The 11,722-nt window shown below is 43.0% G+C and overlaps 1 protein-coding gene across 2 annotated transcripts; it reads right to left on the reverse strand.

Annotated features, from left to right (window-relative positions):
* Window positions 1-94: 94 nt before the first annotated feature.
* ttc21b (tetratricopeptide repeat domain 21B) lies at window positions 95-10,315 on the reverse strand. 2 transcript variants are annotated; one of them, XM_079277603.1, is made up of 29 exons: window positions 10,202-10,315; window positions 9,892-10,021; window positions 9,673-9,783; window positions 9,409-9,575; window positions 9,147-9,269; window positions 8,726-8,883; window positions 8,091-8,175; window positions 7,846-7,944; window positions 7,541-7,733; window positions 7,332-7,429; window positions 6,840-7,040; window positions 6,544-6,673; window positions 6,309-6,466; window positions 5,797-6,021; window positions 5,400-5,638; window positions 4,866-4,938; window positions 3,431-3,541; window positions 3,194-3,332; window positions 2,823-2,929; window positions 2,536-2,724; window positions 2,222-2,332; window positions 2,053-2,134; window positions 1,799-1,949; window positions 1,557-1,718; window positions 1,261-1,456; window positions 727-951; window positions 448-568; window positions 290-357; window positions 95-206 (listed from the first exon to the last, which is right to left on the reverse strand). In XM_079277603.1, the coding sequence occupies exons 1-29, from the start codon at window positions 10,223-10,225 to the stop codon at window positions 129-131; spliced, it is 3,954 nt and encodes a 1,317-aa protein (XP_079133729.1). In that variant the 5' UTR covers window positions 10,226-10,315; the 3' UTR covers window positions 95-128. The 2 variants fall into 2 exon arrangements, with proteins under 2 accessions (XP_079133729.1, XP_079133730.1); XM_079277604.1 differs by lacking the exons at window positions 95-206; window positions 290-357; window positions 448-568 and having other exon boundaries at window positions 942-1,033.
* Window positions 10,316-11,722: the final 1,407 nt, after the last annotated feature.

Here is an 11,722-nt window from a genome sequence, read left to right on the forward strand (position 1 = left end):
ACACACACACACACACACACACACACACACACACACACACACACACACACACACACACACACACACACACACACACACACACACACACACACACACACACACACACACACACACACACACTTCCAACACTAAGCTCTCAGGGCAGCACGAGCTTTGTCCAGGATGTCCTTTCTCATTCTGGGATAATTTGGATGAGCAGCCAAAACCTGTGGATGGAAGCAAAAAGATTATTCACGGGATAAAAACAAGCTCAAATCTCTAAAACTGTGAACATCCACTGGTGTCTCACCTTATGACACACATCTATGGCATCAACATGCCTCTTTGCTTTTAAGTAGTTGAAGGCCAGCTTGTATCCTGAAACGAAAAGAGACATTGCATGTTGGAAATAGAATCTTTAGAATCCATTTTCTCCGTATGAATAGAAATGGATTTTGGCTGACATACCGATAGTTGGGTTCGTTCGATTTCCATATTTCCAAGCCAGTTCATAGTTGAGAGCTGCATCACGGAATGCCTGCTCTTTTTCCATTATGTAGCCCAGATATTCATAAGCCTTACAGCATGACTGTGGAAAAAATGTGCAATTATTATCACAAAGAACTTTACATAAAAGACATTACATAGTAACGCACATTTTCAAAATAAGGGAAATATTTTCAGCGCAAATTGGACCGCCTTGTAATCCACATAACATTCAAACATTGACAATATTTTCCGGCTGACCTTGTTATGATTGAGGCACCTCTTCAAGAGGTCCCCGGCCATGTCGTACTTCCCCAAATGGATGTAGATGTCTGCCAAGAGCAGCCAGCTCTTCTCAAACTCATCGGCGTCAACACGATTCCAGTTCATCTTAGCTATGCGTTTCAGCTGGTTCCTGGCTCGGGGAGTCTGTTTCAGCATCATATAAGCTGTCGCCATGGCCAACAGTGCCGGTACGTGTTCTTTCTGAATTGGACCAAAGACTCCTGGTTAGACAGGATCAGCCTGACAGCACCTCCCCCACGATCCCACTTCCATTTGTTGACACCTAAACCATACAGACTTCCCTCTCAGTAGTCTTTTCACAGAACGGTTATACACCTGTACAAGCAATGACTATACTGTACTTCATTAACATTCAGCCTAACGCAGTGTAATGTGCAGTTTATAGAATGACTGACATTAAGAGGGAGCCTGAATTAATGCACAGCTCCCGGTGTGGCTGTATTTACACAAGAGAGTACTCCAACTGCACACCAAATGGGGTTTACTTACTTCAATGTTTGCAATCTCTGTGAAAACACCAAGGGCTTTCTCCACATTGGCCTTCTGTTTAGTGGCCAGAAAGCAGTAGTTCTCCAGTATGCGGAGCCGTGTGTGTCCTGCTGATGTCTGAGGCTTTATCTCCTTCAGCAGCTTATCCGCAGTTCTCACAGCAAGCTGCTCTGACTCCTGCTTCTCCGTGGAGGTCCTGGTGAAAGAAGGAGGCGAGCATTAGATGGAAGTCTGTGGATTTTAAACAAAAGAAGATGTGCTGTATAGATTCGTAGTATGCTTCTACTGCCACTCACCCTACTTCACCATCTAAATTCTCAAATACTTCTCCTCCCATGGTGTCATTGTCCGGGTTTAGGTAGATTTCAATCATGTTATACACGGCATTTTGACCCCAAACATTGTCTTTCCGGGCTTTGTTGAAGTGCCGCAGAGCATCATTAGGTTCTCCTGTGTACCTGAGCAGCAAGCACAAGTTGAGCCACACATTTTAAAACGGATTTCACAATTTTTGGCGCAAACGCTCCTCCAAACTTACCAAAGATACAGTCCTTTGCAGTAGTTGAACCCGGGGTCAAATTTAGTCCTGGAAGAATGTTTTTCTGCCATATCAAGAAATCTGGGCACTTCCTCCAACTTGCCGGCCCTCCTCAACAAGTCAATGAGACGTGACAGTGTTGGGTAGTTGTCTTGAAAGCAACAGGTGTAAGTTATTACGCTTAACATTTAGAAAAAGGTCAAATCATCAATTCACATTGACCGCAAATGTTTTGAAACGTGGCCCTAATGCACCTGGTTTGCGCTCCAGAAGTTGTTGAAAGTGGAAGACTGCCTGCTCATAGTCCTGCTTCCTAAACATAATGTCAGCCATCATCTAAGGACAAACATATGTAAGAAATTACTTCCAAAAAAAAAAAAAAGGTCACGGTCAAAACTGTGGTGAAGGACAGACAAAACAAACCAGAGTTGCATCTTCGTTAAACTGGTCACTCTTCAAAATGATGCTGCACTGCTCCTGGCAAGCGTCGACCTCATCTAGAGTAAGGTACAGCCGTGCCAACTCCAGCATCACCTAGGAAGAGCGAGTGCATTCGCTTGAATTTATGTGACAACACTCTTGGTGGGATAATGTAGGTGGTGGAAATATCAGCCCTTCAAATCTAACCATCAACAACTAAGATCACAAACACAAGCACCAGACTCTAAAAGATCCCAGTGCTTGTTAACCACAGCTGCAGGGAGTACACAGGACGTTTTTGATTCGGCTGCACTGACCTTGCGATCCGTCTCACAATACACAAGAGCTTCTTTGTAGAATTTGACTGCTCTCTCATAGCCCCTCTGACTTGTGTAGTGTTTAGCGATCTCAGCGCAGATCTCGGCAGCGAGCCGTTTCTGCGTGGGGACGGCGTCAGGCTGCTCCAACTGCACCCGCTTCAGCACCTTGGCCTGCACATCCCGGGCCTATACGGAGCAAAAAGTGCAACTAAATCGGCAAAAAGATTTCATACAAAATGTGAAAAGATGACAGAGAGAGAGCCACATGACCGCAAACCACTTACTCTTTGTAGGGAAAGTAACGCTTCCTCATTTTTGTCAACCTTATTTTGGATCTTTGCCAACAGGACCAGATAGCGGCAATCATCTGAGAGTGCAAGCAGTTCGTTCACTTGGTACGTTCCAGGAAAAAAAAGAAAAAGAAGAAGCTCAAAACAACCAGTAAAACAAAGTAGGAATATGGTTTCATTACCGCGACAGATTCAAAGCGGTTTACAATATTTGCTGATATTTCTCTCATCAAGTTGTTTATACTCGAGCAGTATTTGCCAGCGCACAAGCTATCATCATGACTAGATTCTCTCGTGGTGTGTTTGACGCCAGCAGTTCACCGTGTGTGTGTGTGTGTGTGTCATACTGTGACGTCTTAAAGTACCTGGCTCATGGGCCAGAGCTCCTTGCAGGACTCCCTCGCAGCGCTGATATTGCTTCATCTTCATCAGCAGCTCAGCCAAGTCGTAGCGCAGGAAGTTCTGCTGCTCCGTCTTCAGCGCTGCTTCGTAGTAATTTATTGCCTGTGTAACAGCAGCTTTGTGTCAACACCGTTCTTTTTGTTTTTCTTCCTGTGAGTGAATCATGTTTATCATTCTTTAAATGAGTGTACAACACAAACCTTCATGTAGTTATGAGTCTTGACCAGGGCTTTCCCAATTTTGCTGGCTAAAGCACCATCTTTGGGGTTTTTCTTCAGAGCTTGCTCGTAAACGTCGATGGCTTTCTCAGGCTGAGGATGAAAAAAAAAAAAGAATCGCATGGTAAAGCGGTGTCACAATTTGTTGTTGGTTTTGTAAATATTATTCAGGACGTCTATAACATTTCCTTATTTACAATTGTTGTGAACATGCCGTACGCAGGCTAGGATTGAGAGCTGTTGGGAATGTTGGATAAGGATGCGATTACTGACGAAGATCTATTTTTGCCATGAATGACGCCATCTTACCTATCATCACAACCAGAGTATGTGTCAACATGCTCGCCTCGCCTCCATGAAATCCTGCATACCTCCTCCTCCTCTTTGACTTAATCTCAGGCCGACTCTACTCACTTCAATGCGGGCACAATCTGTCCCACTTGTTGAACAACTTTCTGATGAGATTTTGTTTTGGGAGTGTTTTGTTGTTGGTTACGAGTATAGGACGAAAAAAATCATTCTATATATATATATATATTTTTTTTTTTAACAGGTTGCTCTCTCCCTTCACTCTCAACACATTATTTTCCAGGACATTTATCTTCTTCTCTCATATTTCAGCTGCCAACCTGAACTTGAACAGGCCACATTATTGAGATAAATATATTTAAACTCAGACAGGAGATACCTTAAGATGTGATATAAGATGTTCATTTAACGTCCGGTGAGTGTGCTGACGAATGACGTTGCTCAGTCAGTCTCTGAGATGCTCATGCTATCTGACGATAAAAGATGGGGACACCCTGTCTCTAAACAATGTTTGGCAACTGCTAGATTGATCGAGTTACATGACCTCTCAGTTTGATAGCTCACTCCACCAGAAATGTGGTCAATTTACAGGCCTGTCGTAAACGGGCTGCTCCTTTAAAAATAAGTGCAGCAGCATTGTGGAGTGTTCCTTGTTAGTTTTTTTTTTATATTTCCTGGAAAAACATCCCCAACACGATTCGGTTCCATCATACTAAGAGGGACATCCTGTGTCCCATTTAGACAGTAATCATCCAAGGTAAGACTTTGGCGATGGTCTTCATGACAGCTCCAACACAGCACAGCGAGGCTCCTTTACATGACCGTTAAGAGCATGAATGTAGCATAATAAAACTCACAAGCGTAGTGACATTACATTACACAGAGGCGACACATTTGTGTAACACCACAATTTATAATCTCTCCATGAAGGACAATTTTTCATTACACTTTTGACTTAAAAAAAAAAAAAGGTATAAAAGACTTAAACAATAATGTGGTCATTTGAAGCACGTGGCACCTTTAAAGCCATTCTAAGTTCGAGGCCAATATCCATACAAACAATGTTGTAAAAACATTTCCGAAAACACAGAACCAGTCTCCCGCTTACTTCTTGAATGTGCATGAAGGCATCACCTAGTAAGAGATATGTGTGAGGGCTGGGCAGCTTCTCCACCATTTCTCTGGAGAAAAGACGAAGATGTCACATCACATATGGTGTACTTCATTGTGTAGACATGCAGTACGTCTCTGCTGCTCCGAGGTTCTGACACGCTCTCCTACATCTCAGCTGTTGATACAAGTAGCAGCAGAGACCAGCAGAGACCAGCAGAGACCAGCAGAGACCAGCAGAAGACTGAAGGCGACTGTGCACGTTTCATCTTCACTGGTCGAATGGCTCCAGTTCAGTTTTTATTTGATTTACTTTAAGCTCGTTGTCTTCTAAAGCCTACTACAGACACAGCTGGATGAAACGTTGGTGCACTATGGCTGAATATCATAGCGAGTCATCTATTTAATTCAGTTTCAGCCATTGCCATTGAGACAAACATTTACAATGCATTAGGTTTCGCTCATATGTTCAACTACTATCTTACATCAAGATGTCAGTTAGCGTACATTTGGATCCAGATGTATTGCTCACCTGTAACAGCTTGCATACAGACGTTTCTCTTTCCTGTGGTTCAGATATATGTGTGCCATTTTCTCCTTGGCTTGGATGTAGTAGGGCTGCTGAGGGGTAATGTTTCTGAGCATACTCAGTGCCAGCTCGGTGTCACCCCGCAGCAGGGCCAGGTCCGCATTGGCAATAGTGACACGTAGCTCCTCAGGGGTTCCCGAGAACTCATTGATTGCATCCTGCATCACCTTTGCTGCTTCATGCTGAAGTATTAAACCCATTCATAAGTGTAAAACAAGTGTTTTCCCCCCCTTCAAGGCCAGTACATCGCTTCACATCGACCATAAAGATCAAAAGAGCGCTTTAAATCAAGCAGCATTGCATCATGTAAGCCTTCCCATATCAAAACTCAAAATGTTACCTGTTCTCCGTTGAGCCACAGGGCCTCAGCTAACTCCAAGAAGACCGAGAGGCAGTCGGCTGGACTCAGCTCAATCTTCTTGTTCTTGGATTTGGACGAGGATCCAGCACTGCGGACACCTGGAAGACTCATGGCCATCTGCAGTGTCTGAATAGCCTCTGTCAGCTCACCCATTTTCTTCTTAGCCTGAGCATTGATCAGGTGGTACAAGGGATGTTCTCGGATCTGAAAAGGGGAAGACGTCACAGACATGCAATCCCTCGTAGTTAACCAATATCAGGTTGTTTAATTCTGCGGTTGAGTTCCTGATTGAAGCAAGAAATGCAACTTTCCATCTTCCTTTCACCTGCATCCTTTCCTGTATTACTATGCCCAACTGAATATTACAGAAAAAGGTGACAGAGCTGCACTGTATTTGTGCATTTGCCGTGGGTGAAATAAGAGCCTGAGCGCATATTGTCTAGTAAACGTTCAGCAGCCAATAACACTGTCCATGCTGATGGTTGTCTTACCTCAAAGTTATGGCTGAGGCAGAGCTCAAGAGACTGGGAAGACAGTGTGAAGTTGCCCTGCAGCAGATGAATCTGTGCCATTAGCAGATGAGCATCTGCATAGGAAGGCCACTGGTCCAGACAATGTTGTAGACTGCTCTGAGCAGCTTCAATGTCACCTGAACGAACACAGAAGCAATGCAGATCAATAAAAGCATTTGCAGAAGAGAAACCAAATTTTAAATGCAGTGCTCACCAGACTGATATCTGACTTTGGCTCGCATGAAGACGCCTTGGGGGAGACCTGGCACAATCTTGACCACAGTATCCAACAATGTGGCACAGTGCTGAAGCTGAGGAGCAGGAGGCTGGCCCTGTGCTGGAGGCTAAAACAAGAACAGCCAAAGTTGTATTTACTGCAGAGACTCTTGTGGCGAGTTTCACCACAACAGGATACATATCCTTATCATACCATTCCCAAATGTGTGAAATAAAGAAACAAAACCTAAGGACCAACAAACAGCCCATCATTGATGAATCTCCCAGTTGTACCTTAGCAGGACACAGTGCTAGATACTCTTTGACAATCTCCAACAAGAAGTCCGGGTTCAGCTTCTCAAAGTACTCCACTCCCAGAGGCAGGCCCTGCAGAGTGGAGAAGTGTGTGTCCACTGCATCATTCAGCAGATTGGTCACCTCTTCCTGGGAGCGGCGCTTCTTCACTGCCAGTACGGCACGTAGGTAGAGTAGCTCCTGAGGGTGAAATCGTTTTTAATTGACTTATAGAAGGAGAGACGCAAGATGGTTTGGAAACAAAAAAAAGAGGCAGAGTAAGCGGAGAGAGGAAAACCTGACAAGGCATTCTGTTCAAGATGGATCGAATACACGAGAATAAAAACAGAAAGTCTCACGGGAAGAATAAGTGAAGAGAAAACACTGAAGACCAGCTGCTGCCTCTCCTGCCAGGTGCAACTGCATAGTACACTATTATGTAATATACATAATTAATGATTCCCAACCATGATAAGACATAAAAGACGTTACCCCTGATTTTCCAATAGACTGTTGAATCTCTGTGAGAAACTCTAACTGTTGTTCTGCATCTTCAAGGTGGCCCTCTATCAGCTGGCAACGAATTATACCTGAGAAACGAAAATAAAAGATGTTATATCTTCAGAAATATGTAAAAAAAACATGTATGTACGGACCCAGAGCGTCACGGAGACGACAGATTAATAACTGTAAGACGTTACCAGTCAAAGCCGAAACACTTGTCTCATCCAAAGTCATGGCTGTCTTGTACCACTTCATGGCCTCCTTGATTCGGCCCTGAAGCACCATCTGGTAGCCCAACTCGGTGGCCAAGTCGGAGTCCCCCGATGCCACGGAGAAGGCTCTCTCCACCATCCTAAACGTCTGCTCAATCACGTTCTCATTCCGTCCACACTGTGACAAAAAGACCACTGTAAATGCTGAAATTCCAAACAAGTTAAACAACTCTCCAGCAGTATGAAGGACACAAAAATGTGGCATTTAAGGATTCTGAAAATTGTCTTACGACACGGGTGAAGGCTAGAGACATCCTGTAGAAAAGCTCCGGGTTGTGCGGTTCCAGAATCTCCAAGCTGCTGATGAGGTTTGAAAGCTGCTTCACCGACTGCCAAAGGTGGTGGGGGGGGGGGGGGGGGGGATATAAAAACAGCTTCAGTCAATTGATCAGCAACGCTCCAGCATAAATTACAGTATTTACAATGTTATTTTAATTCCTGATATTTTAATTCCATGTGAAAATCTTAACTTTACCTGAGTAATATCTCCATCTCTGCATAAAGAATGTAGAGCTAGCATCCGTAGTGCCTCCAGGTTATTTGTATCCTTCTGCAAAAGCCTGACATATGAAACAAGGTGTTGTGAATAAGGCCCATCTGCTACACTTGATAGTACTAGAGTATATGACACTGCTGCAGTACTATGTTGAGCTCCCACACAAATAACATTAAAACTTAAAGGAACTGTGAAGGCTGCCAAGCGATGTAAAGTGTACTTTATGCTCGCTGCACCTCTCCCACTTCACACATGCCAGTGAGGGCACCACAGCGGCTCTAAGCTTGGTGCGACTCCAATAATCACTCTTCTTCGTCAAAGGCCTTTTTATGCTGTCTGACCCTGGCCAAAGCCCAGAAGCGCGAGCACGAACAATGTTTCAATCAGTATGCACTGGTTTGAGGCATCGTGCTAGTGTTTCATTTGCACTTGAATGCTGTGCCATTTGTAGAGGCAGGCTGTGGTTTTTTTCTTCTTCTTACATCCATGGCGGTGATTACGAATAGTTTTTGCGCTTTATGATATCGCAAGAGACAGGCTTCAGACAGTCTTGTGCTAAGAAAGACGTGACAATGTGTGTGACTTGGGAGAAACCTAACCACCTCATCAATTACCTGTGTGATGCGCTTATGGTTTGCTCCCAGTCTTGAAGGCTGAGCAACAGTTTCATCTTCTTGGTGAGGGCAGGCAAGAACCCAGGGAAGCTAACAATGACCTTGTTAACCATCTCCAATGCTCCGGAGTAGTTCTGACGATATTCATAGTATTGTGCCTAGGACAGAGGAAACATCACTTAAGGAGTATCGTACACCCAGGCTAGCATAAAATATGACTATTCCTGAACTGAAAGACATTTCATATGGTGAATAAAAACAGTAAATATACACCGATCAGAGTGTTGGCAAGGGACACGTAAAAAAAAACGGAGTCAATCAGAAACATGAAATACGATGAAAGGCATCGGAAATATGAGAAATGATATTCAGCAGTGACTGAGGAAGAACATTCAATATGGATTTGTGATTCCTATTTCACCTTTCCCATCAGGGCAAAAACATCTGCTCTCTCTTTCAGTCCCTCATCGAAGTACTTTCCAGCCTTTCTGGCGTAGGCGTCTTTCCCAGATGTCACATCTATCCAGGCTTTTAGGATCATCCCCTGAACAACAGAAAAACATTCCTACTTTTACAACAGTGCAAATAGGCGAGAAGCCACGACGCCCCTCTTATCATTACATACAATTGGAAAAGTTATGCTGATGCATTTCTCAAACTTATGCCAAAAATGCAAATCTCACCTCTCTAGAGCCACTGGAGAGTTTGATCATTCTCTCTGTGTACTCCCTTGCCTTATCATTTCGCCCTAATAGCCAGAGAAACGTCCCCGCATAGTACAGGCTCTTGGGAGAAGCACTTTTTCGATCCTCTTTGACTTTAGCATCAAGTTCTTGAATGACTTCCCTGTCTGGGAATACAAAGACACTTAAATTGAACCAACGACTGTGTCCAGTCCTTTCAGCAAAACATGTGGCATGACTAAAAAAAGGACTATGCTGGCTTACCTGGGTTTATCTTTTTTTTCTCAGCATAGACAAGAGCCATTAACGTGCAGAGAGACACATCTCGACTATCTCTTAATGTGTCCAACTCTATTGAGGCTTCTTGAATTAGATCTGTAGTCAAATGATGGCAGACGTGCATGACAGACAGATAGCAAAGTTGTGTGACCTTAAGTAGCTCATGCTATGCTATGCTATTTGATTTGATTATTTCAAGCCTACCTTGCATCAGGGCACCATATGCATGGAAAAAAGTATAGATGGGATCATTGCTGAATTTCCTCTGAGCTGCTGCTGCAGTGTTCACAGCGTGATTGAAATACTTTTCATAGCAATAGCATCGTATCAAAGCCTGAAGAAAGACAGAGTGAAGACAATGCGGATGTACGTTAGGGGTTTATGGGTGGTGATAGCTAGAAAACAAAAAAAGCCGCCCTCAGTTACTGCTGCAACCAGTAAACTAAAGTTAACCAGCTTATTGTTGTTATCGTCATCTGAAGCCTTGGGTTTTTCTGTCATTGTGCTCGCTTACCAACGTTGTCTCTTCATCCTCCATCTTGGCTGATTCGCTTGTGTTCAACCGGCTACTCGTGTAAAAAAAGATGACTGCCACTTTACCTTGCCTGCATTGCACTTTAGCATAAGAACGGCATTATTGCTTTTTACGTTGTGTTTACGCCATCTTGGAACAACTCCTTTAGCGTTACCCCGGTAACTCGGTAACAGCCATTTATGGGGAATTTTTCTTTCCCCGAATATTCACAGGCTCAACTTCTTCGCTGGCTTCCTGTTTTTTTCCTGCCTCTTTTGGTATGATTGGCAGATCCAAACCCCAATTACAGTTTATATTAGGTGCCAAGCCTTTAATGTTTACTTGGTAAAGTTTATTTGCGCAATGATTTACAAATAGTGACAGTCTCTCGGCCTGATCGTAAGCCTGACAGACTAAACTCGGGAAATAAATGCTACAAGTATAGATGCCCTCTTTACGTAGTCGAGCTATGACGCCATTGTATCTCCAGGTGGCGCAGTCATCCTTTTATAAAATGTGACACAACTACTACGACTGATAATAATAATATTAAGAAATAACCATAATAACCATAACAACCATAATGCTATATTAATATTATTAATAATCATCATTAATATTATCATTATTATTATTATCATTATTCAGATGCTTATTCAGTGCTTTTAAGGTAAGGAAGAGTGTAAGGTAAGGGGATTGGTTATAGCCAACGAATGAAGTCATTGGTGAATTTTACCATGTGCCATGATTTTATAAGACACCAAATCAAATGAACTTCCAGGGCATTTGAAGCAACAAGCATAACAAATGTTGCACATTGAGGTTACATCTACTTTGAATGTATGGAAATTATTTCAGGGAGCTCACTGGCTTGAGTTACACCATAACACTCACAAAGTTGGATTACAGTGCTGATAGGCTATTGTTAGGTTGGCCCACTGCTTGCCAACACAGTTAACCATCCTTAGGATAGGAAAGACATTAATGTTAATATCTTATCTCATTTTTGTTATCGTGCAATGTAAATTATATTATATGAACAACAAAACAACAACATTTGTGAAACTTAACTTATAGTTTACCATCTGGCGTGGAAGCATATTTCCATTCTGCCAGCGGTGGCCCAATCTTATGCAATGCCATGCATTGACTGTTAAGTATGAACTCTTGATGTCTACAGTGTTGAGTCCATGACAGGACCGGTCAGTATCCAGTATAGGTGCAACTGTTCCAAGAGAGACCTTTCCATCCCTTGTCAGATACTATTTAGCACTAACTGTGGCACATAATCATTACTCTCTGCAGCGCACATCAATGAAAAAGTAAATCGAGTTGGTATCGAGCCCTGAGCATGTGCAGCAATGGGAAAAGTCTGTGTTCTGTACCACACAATTTAGTGCACAGTTTTGAACCAATAATGTTGGAGGTAATTATACCTCAATTAATATACCTGATGAATAATACTCAGTATGAACTACTATGTGTTTATTAATTCATTAATCCAAAATAAATTAATATTAT

This window comes from Melanostigma gelatinosum (assembly GCF_949748355.1).
Source record: "Melanostigma gelatinosum genome assembly, chromosome: 10".
NCBI lineage: Eukaryota > Metazoa > Chordata > Actinopteri > Perciformes > Zoarcidae > Melanostigma > Melanostigma gelatinosum.

Excerpts from the sequence above, each read along its gene's own strand:
- ttc21b (XM_079277603.1), bottom strand. The coding sequence starts at position 10,225 with ATGGAGGATGAAGAGACAACGTTG. Across the intron at positions 6,022-6,308 it reads GCCTCAGCCATAACTTTGAG|ATCCGAGAACATCCCTTGTA; the intron begins GTAAGACAACCA and ends TCCCCTTTTCAG. Across the intron at positions 569-726 it reads GGTGCCTCAATCATAACAAG|TCATGCTGTAAGGCTTATGA; the intron begins GTCAGCCGGAAA and ends TTTTTTCCACAG.